Source organism: Talpa europaea (genome assembly GCF_964194135.1).
Source record: "Talpa europaea genome assembly, chromosome: 9".
Lineage (NCBI taxonomy): Eukaryota > Metazoa > Chordata > Mammalia > Eulipotyphla > Talpidae > Talpa > Talpa europaea.
This window is the reverse complement of record NC_140076.1, coordinates 107,798,151-107,817,360: the sequence shown is the minus strand read 5'-3', so window position 1 is coordinate 107,817,360 and position 19,210 is coordinate 107,798,151. Positions and strand designations below refer to the sequence as shown.

The 19,210-nt window shown below is 36.4% G+C and overlaps 1 protein-coding gene across 1 annotated transcript; it reads right to left on the bottom strand.

The window, feature by feature from the left end:
* Positions 1–876: 876 nt before the first annotated feature.
* RAP1A (RAP1A, member of RAS oncogene family) lies at positions 877–13,898 on the bottom strand (the record flags this gene model as incomplete). Its single annotated transcript, XM_084243367.1, has 6 exons — positions 877–963; positions 4,371–4,514; positions 5,682–5,822; positions 8,027–8,083; positions 10,790–10,858; positions 13,842–13,898. 6 exons carry the CDS (start codon positions 13,896–13,898, stop codon positions 877–879), a joined length of 555 nt encoding a protein of 184 aa, XP_084099493.1.
* Between the last annotated feature and the right edge of the window lie 5,312 nt (positions 13,899–19,210).

Below are 19,210 nucleotides of genomic sequence, written 5' to 3'. Positions count from 1 at the left end.
AAATGGCTCAAGTTAAAAACACTGACAACACCAAATTTGGGAATGACAGGAACCTCATAAACTTCTGGCTGGTAATACTCAAGTACTTTGAAAAACTTTTTAGCAGTATCTACTAACACTGTTCACATGCACACTGGACAGTCTGGCCTTTCCATTCCTAGACATGCACACATGCACAGATGCTTACCAGAATCTGTACATTACCTATACTAGTTTCTCAAAAGAATCCAAATGTGTATCAATAGCAGGATACACATTTTTATTGTTTATTGCTAGTATAGTCATACAATACAAATGAACATTTGCTATAGGTAATAAAGATAATTCTCAAAAGCAAATTTTTGATTAAAGTCAGACATAACACAAAATATACTTTGTTTATATTAAATTAAAGTGGCAAAACTAATCCATGGTGTTAGAAATTAGGGCAAGGGTTACTTATGGGGAGGGGTGATTATTGTTGATATATATGGGTGTGTTCACGTTGAAATAATTCATCAAATGTGTACTTAAGATTTATTGTTTCAGATGAACCACTGTAACTTCTGTATGAATTTGGGAGAGACCTTGGAAAGTGTTCTTTGAGTCCCCATTCTGCAGCAGGCACTATGGATGCTGGAGAGCAAAACAGACATGGTCCTTGCCCTCAGAGAACTTAGACTCTCTCAGGAGAGAGAAATTACCCAACAGCCCAACGTAGCTCTAAGTTTTATATATATATATCTCACATTTACAAGTTACAGAAGTCTGGAAATACCCTAGTAGGCAACAGAGGAAGTAGTTAGGGTTGGGGAAAACCCCAAACAAAAGGATAAGAAAGGCATCTGTTCTGCTTTTAGCACCTTACCTGGCTCAGAGCTGCTGCTTACTTTGGGTCTAGAGCAGCAGACATGATTTCTTTTTAGGCTTCTTCTTTTCCACTGGTGTTTTTCTATTTATCTGTCTGACCAGGTCATAAAATATCTACATAAAAACAAGAAAAAGTATTTATTCACCAACATTTGAGGCCTTGTTGCACGTAACAATTTTGGTTCTGTTAAATGCTAAAAAATTCAAACTTTCAGAAAAGCTGAAATAGCACTAAGAACTTATATACATTTAACCATATGTACTTTATCATTTCTCCTTTTTCCTTACCCTCCCCCCTCCACAAAGACTTCTGTTAACCATTTGAAAGTGGTCTGTATACCACAGGTCCTTAATAGCTGAGTCTATACTCCTTAAGAAGAAGGGTATTTTCTTACATAAGTTCATCACAGTTATCACATTCAAGGCATTGGCACTTTACGCTGTATTGTCTACAGTGCAATTCCTGTTTTGTCAGTTATCCCAATAATATCCTTTACAGTAGGGCCTCCTTGGTGGCGCAGGGGTTAAAGTATCAGAGCTATCCAGCTATCGCCAGCCACTGCAGCAAGAGTTTGATCCCTGGTCAGGGAGCTGACCCACATGGCACAGCAGACCTCTCCTGTCTAGCCCGCTGCTCCCCGCAGCAGTGTATTTCAGTCCATCTGCCTGTTCTGCTCCCCACTCTGTCTCTGGTAAACACTCTCACCCCCCATACCCACAAGCCTCTGGCCCACAACCCAGTTCTTCTATGCATAAATAAAGCTTAAAAAAAAATTTACAAGGCATTAGCTGTCTGAGGAGTTAATTACCAAGGAACTATATAGTTGGGACTATGAGGCTATAAAAAAGGAAACACTTAAACTCAATTATACTCAAGAATTTCTAGCATTAAGTTTGTGTTAGTCAAAAGAATAAAGATGTTCAGATAGCTTGTATGCTTAATTTTTTTCTATTTTTGTTTTATAAACCCTCACGTCAAGAGTTGACTTTATCAGGACTTCTGTGACAAAGCAGCGCCTGCTGCACTGGAAATGGCAACTCTGAGAGAGGTTTATTAGCACGGAACTTCCCACACTCACTCACTGCTTAGCAGGTAAGGGAGCACTTCCTTTCCATGGTGCTCACTCTGGTGCAACCCAGGCCCAGAAGAGCACTGTGAACGAGGGTGGGTCAGTACCAGGGAGGGTGAGGACAGGGACCGCAAGGAACCAGATCTTAAGGCAAACTATGCTGCAGATGCTGACTTCACACTACTGTCCCCCAGTCAAGTTGTTTCACCAATTCGAATGCATTTTATCTCAGTTATCTTCTTGCTATTGTTGATTAGTCAAGATTTTTTTAAATCAACATCTATAAAATTGTAATTCCACGAGAGAGAAAGATGACACTGGAAGCACCTTATACAACCTTTCATTAGTTGGCAGTGAGTAAGAAGTAATTGTTCTTGAAGATCTCAGCAGGATTTGTTCCCCACTGAGATGTAAACTTATTTAGAGAAAGAATGTCTCTGGATGACTGTTACCCAGTGTCTAGCATGATACCAGACACACAGGCTACAGTAAATATTGGCTGAAAGAATGACAATTACAATTTTAGTTTAAATAAAAATATTCATTTAGTTTATTGAGTGTGTGTGTGTGTGTGTGTGTGTGTGTGTGTGTGTATAGAAGACCTGTGGTGTAGGCCAGAGGTGCAAGGAGTGAGAAGATTCACCAGAGACAGAGTGGGGAGCAGAATAGAGATCTACTGAAATATACTGCTGAGGGAGCAGCGGGTGAAACAGGAGAGGTCTGCTGTGCCACGTGGGTTAGCTCCCTGGCTGAGGATCAAACTCAGGCTATCGTGGTGATAGTACTGAGACTTAACTCCTAGTCCACCAGGGAGGCCCTAAAGATTTCTTTTTTATTTATTTATGCCTATAAGAACTGGGGTGTAGGCCAAAGATGCAGGGGATGAGACAATTCACCAGAGACAGAGTGGGAAACAGGCAGATCCTCTGAAATACACTGCTGAGGGGAGCACTGGGTGAGACAGGAGAGGTCTGCTGAGCCATGCGGGTTAGCTCCCTGGCCAGGGATTGAACTCGTGTTGCAGTGGCTGGCAACAGCTTGACAGCGCTGAGACTTTAACTGCTGCACCACTAGGGAGGTCCATGAATTTAGTATTTTTATGTACTTATCAATATTGCTTTTACTTTAAAAAGGAAGTTTTGGCATTCTTGATTATTTGTAAAATCAGAAAGCTTAATTTTTTTCCTTCCAGATATCTAAAGTATTTTGGTCATTTTAAAAGTCAGACAATAGAACCACCCTGGTGGCACAAGGGGTTAAGCACAGTACTGTGAAGCTATTTGCAGACACTGCAGTACGAGTTGGATCCCCGGCCAGGGAGCTAAGCCACATGGTGCAGCAGACCTCTCTTCCCCTCAGCAGTATATTTCAGTCCATCCGCCTGTTCTGCTCCCCACTCTGTCTCTGGTCCACAACCCAGCTCTGTATGCATAAATAAATCTTTGAAAAAAAATTAAAAGTCAGACAATAGTCTACAGTCATAATATTAGTTAAGATAAAGTGACCTAAAGAAGTTAAGACTAGAGCAAAACCTGATACTCTAATTCACTCTTAATTTTTATCTATGGTATAAGTGATCTGAATTCTGTTTATCTGTGATGCTATGAGCAGCCAGCACACTGGCAAATAAAGACTTCTACACTACTGGGAAAGGAAAAAAGCCTTCTCTGGTTAAAATGAAACACGATGGCATCTATTAAAATTAACCAAAGAAAAGGGAACTTCTTAAGTTTTTGCTTAGTTGGTGAGGGAGTCAGTTGGGAACTGTACTAAATTTTGAGGGGAGGTAAAAAAAATCACTGGCTTATATCCAGGTAGACAGCTTACTTGTTAAGTATTCCTGCCCACAGCCATGTCTCAAGATAACTGAAGCTTTTTTTAGTTAGGGGCAAAAAAATATCTTGTGCACCTGTTGTATCAGGCCTAGAAGATAGAGTGAATCACTGTTACATATCCACACTCACAGACTCCTCCATTTGAGTCACAAATAAAAGAGAAGCAGGACTCAACCAAGCAGATTCTGTGATATTTATGAAGGTACCATCTTTCTACAATAAGTTCATTATAATAACTACTTTGATTTTTCTATTTTCCTTTACAACCTATTTACACACATCTGTATGGGTAATTTTTACCATACAAAGATTGTATGACAATTTTTACAGAACACCTTCTTGTTTGTCATTTAGAGACTTAGCAGGACTTTAATATATTCTTTAACTTAAACTTCTTCTTTGCCAATAAGATAAACATTCTTATTTTAGTCATCAAAGTGATTTTATGCAAAGAACACACTTCCAGGAATTATGTTTTCTATAAGTTGTTATAATGAAGACTGCTTAAAAGAACAAGATTTTCTCCCCAAAACATTTGGTTTAGGCTGTTAAATTTAACTTAAAAAAGGAAACTAGAAAAGGCACTTGTTGGTGTTGCTGTGCAGCTGCAGGTTACCTCATTAACGTTGATCTTTGACTTTGCAGAAGATTCTAAAAAGGCACAGTTACACCACTGTCTTGCTAAATTCTGACCCTGTTCTTTGCCAACTACTCGCTCATCTTCCAGATCACATTTATTGCCCACCAAAATCATTGGAACCTGTGGGAAGGAAAAAAACAAAGTAAGCACTAACATATTCATTACTTAGTATCTTATAAGAATGCAAATATCTGCCACCTAGAAGTGTGTTAGCCAGGACTATAAGCTTCACGAAGTGCTGAGAGAGTCTCTCTGTGCATGCTGGGGGGGAAGGGAGTGGATGGAGAGGCTATATCCATCAAACACAGTACTTCCAATAACACAGTCTGCTAACAAAGTGTCTTAACACCCTTAGTTAAAAGGTGCCCAGAGAATAAAATAATTTGTTTGTGAGCATGGGCAATATACAAAAGTCAGAGAAACATGGTGGATCTTATACCCAAAACATGCAATTATCATGAGCTCGATCAAATACTCTACACATATAAACTTCACTTTTAAAAGCCTATTACATGTTTTTACAAAGTTTAATGCAGAGTTCAGTGACATGCATGTTATTGTATGAAAACAGAATTCTCTCAGATAAATCAGTCACAAGAAGGAAGAGAAATATTCATTAGATTATGGTTGGTCATGAATCATAGGGTATAAATCCCTCCTGTCTGCAACATGACCCAAAGTCAAGGTCTTGAGCAGGTATGTATGGCCCCACTAATAATGAAAGGGAACACACAAAAACAGGACAAATGAAATTTTGTATCTGAATTCATACAACTAAAAAGGAACTCTTTGTAGCTTAAAGCTATGGTTAATGTTTAAAATATAATTTCATCTTTGAAAAAAGAAAAGGACCTAACAACAGTGACATTCATCAAATAAAACAAAAATTCCAAAGCGAAAATAAAATTAAACTCTAGGAAAAACTTTTTATGTAAAAATAACACCAACCGAATTTTAAAAAGAATACACCATTATAATTCTAAAAATATTCTCTGAACTATTTCTGATACAACTACCACCTTTTAAAGCTCAACCTGAGTATTGCTTCTTTCCTAAGTACTTTTTGACTCCTTCCTCTACTATATTACCCCAAGGTACAATGAGCATGTTCTAACCATCTCAGCATGTAATTTGCAGGTTAATTTACAAAGTTTTAAAGCTTTTGCATCACAGGGGCTCTTTTAGGCATGCAGCAGACATCCTCCAAACCCTTTATTGAAAGAGAGAATGGACACTACTTGTGTGCAGAGAGATGGCAGTATGTTTTATAGAGAGATAAATACTTACATCTTCTGTGTCCTTAACCCGTAAAATCTGTTCCCTCAGGTCCTGTAAGTCATTAAACGTGGACTGAGCTGTAATAGAATATACTAGTGCAAACCCTTGGCCGTTTTTCATATACAAATCCCTCATTGCTGTAAATTGCTCCTATAATAAAAAAAAAAATGCAACTGTCAGTATGATCTCTTGAACACTGGACTGGAACAATTTAAATAAGAATAATAACAAGTGAGTTATTGAAATTTTTATTACATGTTGTCATGATAGAAAATGTAAGACATAATACATGCTTTCTAGAAACTCTACAGGGAATGTTTCTGTTTCCAATGTGCAAGACTAGAAATGACAGTGAACTGTAGAATTAGAAGGGAATGCTTAGCCACCATAATTTCTTTTGATTTAGAAAAACTGTATATAATTTTTACATGCAGATCCTAATTACATTATTTTGATGCTACTAAAGATAACCTCCAATATAGTTTTGTTAGAAAAGAGATATCCAAGTGCTAAAAAATGAGACCCTCTAACATTATTTAATAGTGGTTAGGAGATATAGATGAGTCAGGAGAGAAGAATGAGGAGTAACCAATGATACAGGGAGAAAACCAAGCAAGTATTTCTGGGAAGTCAGGTGAACAAAACTTTTACAAAAGATGGTGATCACCAGAGTCAAAGGTTGATGAAGTCAAGAGAATAGGAGATATGTGCAAGGGACAGAGTGTAACGGACAGCCCATGACTTGAAGCTATGTAAAGAGGGGGTTGAAGATAAGAAACATAATCAAAGATGTTCAAATAAACTGTGGGTTCCAGTGCAGCTGATGGGGTATGAAAGGAAGTGAGATGGGAAACAAGAGGTGGTGAGAAGAGAGTGGGATGCTTGAAAATGAAATCAGGGAGGTATTATAGTTTTTGGCAATTGCATAATCTAGGGCAAAACCATGGGTGTGAATGGCTGAAACAGGGCATAGGTCAAGGAACTGATAGGTCAAGATACTGGATCATTATAATATTTGTACAGATTCTATATGGATACTGAAATCACCAAGAAATCTGACTGCAACAATGTTAGAGTAAGCAAAAATCCTCAAGGTATAAGTTGTGAGCTGGGACAAAATTAATGAGCACCAACTACTTTCCAAGTTTCATGGAAGGCACTGGTGATGGACAATTAAATGTGCTGAGCATAGGAAGGGAGAAGACATCTGAGAGCACAAAGAAAAGATCTCTGCAGTAGGGAAGAGCTTCCTTAATTTGGACAAGAGAAAGAAGAGAGAATACCCCCATACTTGTTGAGATAGTGTAGAAGTAAAAGTACTCTTTAACTGGTAAGGTCTTTGACAACAGGGGAATGATTGCTGATTCAAAAATTAAGAAAACGAGGCGTGGGAATGGCAAGAGGGGGAGATTTCTTGATTCAGCTGATAAGAATGAAAAAATATAGTATAATTAGTATTATAATTGCTTCAGCCAGCTTATATGCTTTTTTAAAATGCTCTAAAACTTTCTTATCATAAAAATCTGTGCTGAGTATTCCAACATAATGTTTAAGTATATCATCCATTTTAAAGCTGGAACTTCCTATTAGGAAAAGTCTGTTTATGGAGGGAAAAACAAAAGAAAAACAGCTTAATGCATGCTTTTTTCTCTTGTAGCAGTATAAACTGAAAATTATCAATAATTGTTAGAAAAACTATGAAGATGATGACATTAATAAAGACAATGAAAACAGAAGCAAATACATGGAGCCCATACTATATAACAGACATTGTTGTGCTAAGATAAATAATCAACATTTCATTTGAGCACTATAAGCACTGCATGATAAGTTAATGTCATTATATCTATACTCATTTAAAGATGAGAAAAATGAGGCTCAAATTAATCCAAAAGATTTTTTGGTCAGAAAACAAGTAGCTGTTACCAGCTCCTCAAGGCATTAAAATGTTAATAAAAACCAAAAACAGTTTTTATAAAGATGAATTCCTATGGTGCTAACAAAGTCTTATTTAAACCCAGAGAAATATCTGTCTTGACTAAAATTTGGATTTAAAATATCTTTTTTTTTAAAGCAAAAATAAGTATCTTTACTTCAATACAGGGAAAAGAAACCCTACACAAAGATTCTGCAGGTTAACTAAACTACAATTAATCGTGACATGTGGGCATTAAGCACTTCAATGGATGGCTTCACACATACAAGAAAATATATGTTCCACATTTAGAGAATTTGTTTTTAATCAGAATAATTACTTACACTAAGAAGAATTATTCAAATGGCAAAAACTATTAGCAAATTACTATCTATCTATCTATAAATAAATAAAAAATAAAGAAAGAAAATCTCCTTACTGTTCCTGCGGTATCCAAGATTTCGAGCATACACTGTTGGCAATCTACTTCAACTTGCTGTAATAAAGGGAGGGAAAAAAATATAACATCAAAATGTCAGTATGCTTTCCTCTGGTCTTTTCACTCAAAGTACCCATTGACATCTATAAAGTCTTTCTCAGTTTGATGTACTGGTGGAAAGTTAATCTGGCACTTTAGTTAAAAACAGGTAGTCTCAAGCATATTCTATTCATATAAGGGGAGCCAGGACTATTAATGCTGAGTTTTAGATATTTTGTGATCACTGTAAATCTAAGTAATGATTTCTGTCACTACTAGAAGGCAAATGGTCATACTATGTAATTTAAGGAAAACTGCAATAAACAGGTACATTTATAACAGAAAAATGTACATAAATATGCATATTTATGTTATCTTCAAAAACAAAGAACAAAAGTATTCAAAATAAAGATATTGGGGGGAAAGGAATTTTGCCAACTTACCACTCACAAGTTGAAGTTTTCCTAAAATACACCCCAATTTTAATACATAGGAAAATTTGAATTTAAGAGATAAAGGGAACATATAAGTGCTAAAATGAAGTAACTGAACTCAGTCTTTAAGACTTTAAGAAAAAGATACTTTGGCAAAGTTGTATGTATCAGGTGAAATTCTATACACTGAATTCTATTTTTCCAGTGCTTTATGAAAGGAGAAAGTTGGTGTGAAGAAAGTATCAACTATTAACCATGTGAAAAACTTATAAAAAAGGTCTAAGAAAGGTGTTACATCTTCAGCATTCTAGGTATAGATACCCATTTGCAGTTAAGGCTTTAACCTGTCACAAATTTGGGAGAAATTTCAATAAAGCTATACTCTGTTCTTAAAACAAAGTTTTAATGTAAGGATCATTTTAAACTTTGAGAAGTACTACTGGCAGTGTCACAAACTCGTCCCCACCGCTTACAGGAAAATCTGTAACTGGGCATATACAATGAATAATAAATTAGGTCTGGTGTTTCTCAATGGATCTAGAACACAGTTTTGCTCACATATTGTAGACATTGAAACTGCTCTGCCAGTACTGCTTGATGAACTTCGTTTAACAAAAGTTAAAGCATTATGAAAGGTAATTCTCAAACATTGAACAAATCAGTCCTTTCCTATTTGCTGAAAGTAGATTTCATCTATTTTGGTGGGGAGTGGGGCAGAGTAGGTACATATCCTCGGCTAATAATCTTTCTTATGAGACTATCTTTCCCCTCCTTAACATACGTGGGAAATAAAGTCATGAAAATTCTCCACAATTGTAACTCGTTTTAAAAAAGAGCATTTGCCTCCAAATTCTTCACTATTCTTTACTTCTCAGTCATAAAGCTTCCATTTTGTATCTACATTTTAGAATCAAATCATCCCCCCATCCCATAAGCCCCCTTGACCCTTTTTCCCCCTCCCACCTGCCTTAGCTTCAGTGACCTTACTTCTTGTTATTTAGTGTCTGCTGCTTTTTAAGTATTTTACTTTAAGTAAATGTCTAATATTTGTAATTCTGACATGTTTTTACTTCAGAATTCCCTTGACTTCCTTCCATTTTGTTGTAGATGGCAGCATTTCATGTTCCCTTATAGCTAAATCATTTTCCATGGTGGGGATTTACCACCTCTTCCTGATCCAGTTTTCTTAATTGGGGGTTTTGGCTGCTTCCATGTCTCACGACAGTAAATAATGCTGCAACAAATACTGTAGAACACACTGATGGGTTTCACCTTCTTTGGCTAGATGCCCAGGTGTGGAATTGCTGGGTCATACGATACTTCCATTTTTAGTTTTTTAAGGTACTTTCAGATTGCTTTCCATAATGGTCACACCGGTTTACATTCCCATCAACAGTATAATAGTGTTCCTCTTTCTGCACATCTTTTCCAGCACGTGGTAGTCTAATATGTGCGAGTCTAATGGATGTGTGGTGATACCTTATTATGGTCTGAACCTGACACTCGCTTACTGGAAGCAAAGATGAACATTTTTCCATATATCCACTGGTCTTCTGGATATCCTCTTTGGTGAATTGTCCATTCAGAACTGTTGCCCATTTATTCATTTGTTTTACTACTGCTGTAGTCTATATATGTAGACTATTAATTCCTAGTTAGATATGTAATATGACAGAAATATTTTCTCCCATTTAGTAAGATATCTTTCTATTCTACTTTTGTTTTCCTTCGTTGTGTAAAAAGTTAAAGTAATTATTTTTTTGTCAAGACCAGCTATTCAATTTCTTTTCTTTTAAAATAAGCTTTTACTCTGTAGAGCAGCATTAGGCTCACAGCAAAATTAAGCAAAATTCCCGTATCCACCATTCTGGCATCTCACAGAACGCAACTATTTATTTTCTATAGACTAAGGGTAAATATCTTTATGAACCTTAAAAATAAAAATTTTTAGTCACTGGGTAATGAAAGCGATCTTAAATTTACTTCACAAAAAGTTGCCAAAAATACACTTACTGCTTATACTAAATAAACCTGCTAATTTTTCTATGTTAAAAAAATTACCTACCAGGACAATGTATACATTAAGGAACAGAATATTTATCAGCGACATGGAACTCTCTAAACCTAAGTGGTACAAGAGACGTCTTATCTTTGTGAAACTTCTGAAAACAGAGACAGAACACTTGTACCATGTCTCAAAACTATTTTTAAAAATGTAATTCCATGGATTAAGTCTCAAAATCAGCAAGAAACTACTTTTTACCAGGTGTATACAAGTTTCATAATTTACCTTTCTGTAGGAATCTTCTATCGTTGGGTCATATTTTTCAACAAAAATTCCCTGAACAAATTGAACTGTCTGGGGGGGGAAAAACATACACAAGTTAAGGACATAAAAGAAAAATCAATGCCTTTGAATGTTATCCAGCCTCACAAACCAGTAAAGTTTAAATGAAATTAAGTGAAAATTCTAGATAAATATGCAAATATAAATGTTATTTTTCAAGATAAGGATACATCGATAACTAAGACTGTACTTGTTATAAAGAGGTGAGGGTCATGTTAAAAATATGTGAGCAATGCTGCTGCCAGCATTACACTGTTAAACAATTACTGTATTAAGTTTTAAAATACAAGGGAAGTCAAATAAAGACAAACATGATAGACAATAAAAATTGAAAATTTATCAGAAACTCTTATTTATTACCCCTTTATGTATCTATAGCAACTTTTAATCCATGCCAAGAGAGAGACAAAGGGTTCTATACTTTAAAAAGTTTTGAAATAGTCTTTCTAATTGCGGGAAAAAAGGAAAAGGGAATTAAAATATTCCTGGCACTGACTATAACTGAAATTATAGTCACTATAAATTTAAGTAAAATTCAAAAGCCACATTCAAATTTCATAGTCACCCCAGAAGTAACTACTCCTCTCCTTTGCCAGCTGAGATCAGACAAAAGTTTCTGATACCAAAGCCTCTTAATTTTAACTTTTTTCTTTGGAAAACACCATCTACATATTTTTCTCAGAGTATCTTTTATCTCTCAGAATTTTCTAAGCACAGACTACAAGGTGATGAAACCAGAAATCTTATTCAGCAAATGAAATGAAATGCAGAAGAGAGTTTGAAATTATTTCCTGAAGAGCATTTAAACAGGGTCAAAGAGAGTAGACTGAAGCCAATGGACTAAATTCATCTACATAAAATTACCCAAAGGAGTATTTTATGTACTATTTTAGCTCAAGCTCAACAGATTAACTTGAAACTTCTTTTTCCTACTAAGTTCCTATTCTTAAAAGGAAGTTCAGAATATAATCACACCAAAACTTTAATCATTTAATCAAAGTATAACACTTTTTTAGTATTACATATACTTTACTATTTTTTTAAAAGATTTATTTATTTATTTATATAAGCACTGGGTACAGTCAGAAGTCGGGAGGGTGAGAGAATTCACCAGAGCCAGAGTGAGCGGAGACCAGAGCAGGCAGACTGATGAAGTACACTGCTGAGGGGAGCAGCGGGAGGCAGGAGAGGTCTGCGTGCCATGTGGGATGGGACCCTCACCCGGTGACCAGGGATCGAGGGCAGCTTGGCAACCTAGCGCTCAACCGCTGCGCCACTGTCGGGCCCAGTATTACATATACTTTAAATATGAAAAACAACCTAAGGTTTCCTAATATGCTTTAGAGTGAGAGGTCTCAAAATATGGTTCAGATCAGAGGTTTACAAAAAAACTGTTCTAATAATTCTGTCTTTTTCTCAAATTTACCCTGGGGTTTTCTAAAGGGTATATAGTATAAGCTATGGCAAGAGAATGGATACAGAAGCAGATATGAGAATCTAAGTGCTTTCTAAAAGCCAAATATTAAAGACTTTGATTTGCAGAAATGAAATACAATCCAGCACTTCTCACTTTATTACATAATGTGGTCTTTCATTACTTCTTTGAATCTCATTCTCTCAGCTCTCATGAACATCTCATGATTCACACAGACTTTTCTTTCCTTAATTTTCCTAGTGGTTCCTCTCCTTCCTTCCTTCCTTTTTTTTGTTTTTTTCCTCTAGCAATTACTAAATTCCTCTCCTATGTCAACATTTTCTTCTCTACTTGACTAATGCCTCAGCATAGAAATGGAGAACCATCTCTTGCCCTAAAACAAAATATCTCCCTGAACTCCATGATCCCTACAGCTTCTCCCCACCCCCTCACACCCGTCCTCTATTTCTTTTCATAATGAGACTTCTTCAACTATCTACAATTGATAGTTCCATTACCTTGGAACTCTCTGACTCTCTCAGGGTAGTTATGTTCCTGCCACCTACTGAAACAGTTTTTATCAAGTCTGGCTACCTCCATGTTCCCAGATCATCTCTTTCTTGACTTTTTGCAGTCAATTAAAGATCTGTTCTTTACATTCAAGTACAAAATATGGTCTTCAATACTATCTACTTTTAGAGGCTGAGAAGACACTCAGCACAATTCTGAATTCTCTTCTCTCTCAAATCTTTACCTATGGATTTCTATCTTTGTTTTTGAAAAGGTAATGAACACAGCACAAATGTAAAAGACAAAAATACTATGCAGTGGTAACTCATTCTAATGTGGTAACTCACTCTAATTCTATTCCCAAGGAAGTAACCCATATGTTACCCATAGCTTATTTAACCTTGCAGAGATAATTTATGCATTTCATATCTCCTCTTACCCTCTCCTCTTTTATAAAACACAAATGATAGTCTACACTTTTTGTACCCTTTCCCTCCACTCCCTAATAATATGGAATGACTCCATTTTTAGGTTACACTCAAAGATTGAAACTAATCTATAGTGACAAAGCTGGTAAGTGATTACCTGGGAACTGAGAGGTTAAATAAAAGAGCACATGTAACTTTTGGGGTGGTGGGTATTTTAATTATCTTTTTTTAAAGATTGATTTATTTATGCATACAAGAACTGACGTATAGGCCAGAGGTGTGTGTGTGGAGGAGGAGAGGATTCACCAGAGACAGAGTGGGGAGAACAGGTGGACTGACTGAAATACACTGCTGAGGAAATTTAAGTTCCTAAAAATCAGAAGAATCTTTTTCCTCTTTGAATAATAAACACTAGTGCTTGACTTATAGTTAAGTAGCTAATAAATATTTGGTAAATGAAAGAATGAATGGGCCACTAATAGAAAATGATATACATCTGTCCTTAGATTTCCTGTCCCTGAGGGTCAGACAACAGGCATATAAAAGGTACCTCCACCTTTTCTCTTCAGTGATTAGAAGTTTTAAAGGAAGCAAACACCCTCTTGTATTACATCAAACAGTTGTAGTGAGGTGGCTAACTTACCAGAGCAGACTTCCCCACGCCTCCTGAACCAAGGACCACTAGCTTGTACTCACGCATGATGTGGTCTGTTTAAATACTGACAATCTGAAAAACAAAAAGATCAATAAACACCCATGAATAGTCTAAGAATGTACAACTGTTAATTGAAATAATAAGATTTTATTTGCTTTTCCCCTTAAGACTGCCTAGGGAAGACAGAAAATACAGCAAAACATGTAGATTTTAACAAAAAGTTTATAGAACTACATTCAGGAATTGATCATTTGCCTGTTGATGTTGTTTCTAACAGTGTTTCAGCAGAAGATAAAATGATTAAAATTAGTTGTCTTTATAACTATAGTCATGAACCTAGTTCTTTACAATGTTATAATTTAAACAACTTATATACCATTTTTGAAAAGCTCACTCATGAGCTTTAATATGTTGTACAACTGAAATTCCATCTTATTTTGTATTATTTTAAAATTTTATTTATATGTATTTTACATCATTGTTCATTTTTATATATTTTGTTCATCACTGTATTTAGTGGAACCATGTAAGATGTTACCTTAAAAATAACTAGGATATGAATGGAATATTATGGATTAAATTTTTAAACTCTGCAAGTTGGTAATAGTTATATACTGCCATAAGGTCCAAATCACCAGAAGAATGAAAGGAATATAAACTTTGATTTTTATCTCCATGGTTTAAAAGGTAAACACAAAGGAAAGAATTTCCAATGGCTATGCTGGAGTGAGTAGGATTGGTACTTTCCATTGTAAATCCCAGGCAAAAATAAAAGAAACAATGGTTTTGAGATACTGGACAATAAAGCAGAGACCTACAACTGCCCTAGCTTTCTGCCCAGATGCACTCTTCAGTCAATGGAGCAGTGAGGAAGAACTCAAGAAGAGATATGAAGTATACCAGAGAAGGGGCAGTTATGCACAGAAAATTCCAGAAATCTACACAGGGGTCCACCTGAGTCTATGGCCAAATGCTAAAGCAGGCGTGCAGGATGAAACTTTCTGAGGAATAAAAAAGTTTAAAAAAAAAAAAGAAGACAGAAAGTTCATGAGGTAATAAGGCAAAGAATCAATCAGGATCTGTAAGCTGAACAATTCCTAGAGTGCTAGGAAATACTGGAGTTGTAACCAGAAAAGTCTTTATCAAGTAAAAGTAATTCACATGAAACCCCTGAAGATTCATACATTATACAGTTAAGTAAGACCTAAGTTAAAGATATGTTAGATGCTACAGCTTAACGATGATTAAAAACAAGCCTCAAAGGGACTGAGCTAATCCCTTCAACTGCTTATCAGGACAGAGTCCACAATTCTTGGGGGGAAAATATACAATATAAATGACCACGGTATCCTGTAAAACATTAAAAGGCATGTGAAGAAGAAAAAAAGATGTGGCCTGAAGTCAGAGTCAAATATATCATCTGAAATAGTCCCCGATTTTAGATAATGGAATTAGCCAATGAGGACTCTAAAACTGCTATTATAAATATCAAGGATTTAAAGGAAAACATGAGGAGCGATACGGTAGGCATAAAGAAGATCCAAAGGAACTACTAGTATTCAAAAACTGTCTGAAATTCAAAAATCCCTGGATGGAATTAACAGTATATAAATACTGCAGAAGGAAATTTCAGTATCTATTTGTATCACACAGTTCTCTTATTTCTATTAAAGAAAACTACTGTTAATCAAAAGTGCATGCGTTTCATCCAGACAGATCCCTGTATCTGTAATTGCCTTTTCAGGCATGCAGAGTGTCTCAGTTTGGGGACTGCTATCAGTCTAACAAGAAGCAAATTCATCATCTCTAATCCAAAAATGTGTATCTTCAAGAAGGACTCCTAATATAGCAAGACTCATTCATACCCCTCAAATTACCTCCTAGAGCAACAGAATTTGGAGAAAGCACTCAGACATGGTCAAATTATTTTGGGTATTCTGCAACTACAAAATATTTGACCCCTGTCCCTCATTTAAATGTATGAATGATATTCAAGATTCAAAGCCATTTTTTTTCACATATACTGTACATACAGAAAATTTTTTTACGCCTAAGGAATACCACAGGCTATAAATATACGCACATGCACACATGCAAATATAATAACACAGCTCAGAAAACGTGCGCGCGCGCACACACACACACACAAATACCTAATAAGGAATAATTAATATTTTCTTTTTGAAGGGGGTTAGTTCTAACTCATTACTGCCAAGTAAGAAAACCACTAAGTTCTTCCAAGCAAATCCTATGCCTTTTTATGGAAATTTCTTGTGCCCTGTACTCCCAACACAGTACCAGGAAACTTCTCTCTGGTTAAGATTCCCTGACAAATAAGGAGGAACAGGAATAAATATTACACTGTGTTTAAATTTAAATCAATCTTGAGTCTCTAACATTATGATCCAAGTTATAAGATAGTAATTTTTACATTTTTCCTTTGGCAAAACTACTTCTAAATTTCACAAAATAACATGACTTGGTTGTCTTTATGAAGCAAATTGGTTCCACTTAGTTTCTTCTGATTTTAAGTATGTAAACTAATTAATTATAAGATCTTGGATACAAAATACATTAAATTTAGTTGTTATGAGAAATATTGAAGGAAAACATTTTTAGAAAATTTCAGAAACATTTTCAGAAGGTAATTTCTTAATGAACAGCTATCTACTAGTAATTGTATTTAAATATTGACAGAAACTGAATATTTAAAAACTGACATCTAGCAAATACATGTTGGGGGTAGGTAGATGTAAAGGTGAAAAAACGCTAGGATTTAACTTTCTAAACTAAAGAACAATGTTCTTCACAGTGTATCATAATGGAAATTTACTCTGTTTTGTAACTGAAATCACTGATCTCTGAGATCTCTTCCTTAATACTTTCTCCTCTGGTTCTTCTCAGGACAAGTAATTAGAGGGAAGGAAATATATAGAGACAAAATGATAGAATATAACTTACTTATAAATGAAGTTTATAAATGAAGTCTTTTTTTTTTTTAAAGATCTATTTATTTATACAAGCACTGGGTACAGTCAGAAGCGCGGGAGGGTGAGAGAATTCACCAGAGCCAGAGTGGGGAGCAGAACAGGCAGACCGAGGGGAGCAGCAGACGCGGCAGGAGAGGTCTCTGCTCCATGTGGGACCCTCGCCCGGCGGCCGGGGATCAAACCGGCGGTGCAGAGGCTGCGGGCAGCTTCGCAGCCCAGCGCTCAACCGCTGGGCCACCAGGGGAGGCCCTATAAATTAAGTCTTTACACTCTCCACCCAGAGAGTACGAAACAAAAGGACAGAGAGATGGAATGAATGAGAGTTGGAAGGAATAATTCAGGGCTGGTTTTGCAGTGTAGAGAGCAAAACTGTTCTATCTTGTTGCTGCATCATCCTTTAGAGTATTCCCTTCCCTTCCAGGTAGCTAAAAACAATTCCCCACCATGCCCACATTCCAGCTCATGGGAAGAAAGAAAGAGGAAGGAAAGGGTGTATCCCTTTTTCCATATAGGCATAACCTAAAGGTTACATAACCTATTCATATGTAACTTCCACTTGCATTCAAATTGCCAAAACTCACCACAGAGTCAAATGTCATTATCAGGAAGTGAGTGAAATGAAGTTTCAGCTGAATAGCATAGCATTCAACAGATACATCCACTACTTAAAATTAGCAATTTTTATGATGATTTTCCAATTTTCTTTACTTCTCTCTACTCAGATACATGCACAGACATTAGTATATGCATAAAATATCTTTGGGAGGAAATCAAGGAGTGAGGGGGCATGGAAAAGGGAGCATTTTCACTGTGAATCTTGCATGTTGTTTTTTTTTTTTTTTTTTGTGGGACCCTCACCGGTGGCCAGGGAACGAACCAGTGCTGCAGAGACTGCAGGCAGCCTCGCAGCCCATTGCTCAATCGCTGCGCCACCAGGGGGAAGCCCTTGCATGGTTCAGGCAGAGGTAATGGGTAGGGATAAAGACATGGAAGCCCACGAAAAAGGGCAGATTTAAGAGGGAAGAATTTTTTTTAATTCATTTTTTAAAGGTTTATTTATGCATATAAGAGCTGGGGTACAGGCCAAAGGTGTGTGTGTGTGTGTGTGTGTGTGTGTGGGATGGGGGTGAGAGTATTCACCAGAGACAGAGTGGGGAAGGGAACAGGCAGACTGACCCGAGTACACTGCTGAGGGGAGCAGCGGGTGAGTTAGGAGAGGTCAGCTGGGCCATGTGGGTTGTTCCCTGGCCAGGCCAGCAGGGGGGGGGGGGGGGCCCGGGAATCCAACTCTTGCTACGGAGGCTGCGAACAGCTTCATAGGTTGTGTCTTAACCCCTTGTGCCACCAGGGAGGCCCCAAGAGAGAATTTAATGAAAAAAACTATTTAAAAAAATGCCTGGATGGCTGAGCATTTACGGTGAAAGGCAGAGGGAAAGGAAAGAACGCAGATGCGGTTTTAACAATAGGCGAGCAAGCTACTAAAGTATGTTATGCCAAGAACTTGAAACGTTCCTATCAGAGGAGGAAAACTATTTAAGGCTTATGCCCATGGCATAGGTTGGAACAAAGGCATGAGAAAGTGGAGCAGGGAGACGAGTTGGGAAAGCAAGAAATGGAATTGGAATTTGAGAAACAGGATTAACCTTAAAGCAGGGAACATGGTTCAGCAATGTTGCTATAAAAATCAAATGAGATAATACATATATAGAAATGAGCACAGTGCCTGATATTATCCACTTAAAAAAATTACTACTACTATCCCTGCTATACTACTGTAGCTACAGTGTTTTGCTATTTTGAGAACAACAGAAAGGTAATATAAAAAGAGATAGCACTATCAGATTAGGAAACCCAAATTAAGAGGCAGCAGAGTAAAATATAATGATTTTAAACCTTATTGGAATCTGATGCCCATAAATACATAGGGGTAAATGAACCCAAATTAACAAGTGATCAAGAGGAAATATCTTTACGCAAGCCTACGTGGATCTAAAACCAAGCTCTGTAAGTTGTGCAAACCTGGGCAAATTATTTGACTCATTAATATTCAATTTGCTCATTAATAAAAAGGAAAGCTGAATTAAAATGCTTCACCTGTTTCTGATAATTAAATAGTATAGCATATTTTAGGTATATGTAAATATAAAACCTTGCTTTCATGAGAGATGAATCAACTTGATGAGGCTTGAAAATCAGCCACTGAATAACAATAATTAACTTATTTAAGGATTCTTTGATTTTTGTATCTAGAGCTAAGAAATACAAAAAAAGATACACGTAACTATTGATTTGTAGGGTTTCTAGGATTTATTGTGAAAAAGAATTACAAGTGGGTGATTGAATCTACTTTTTCATAATGGAACCAAG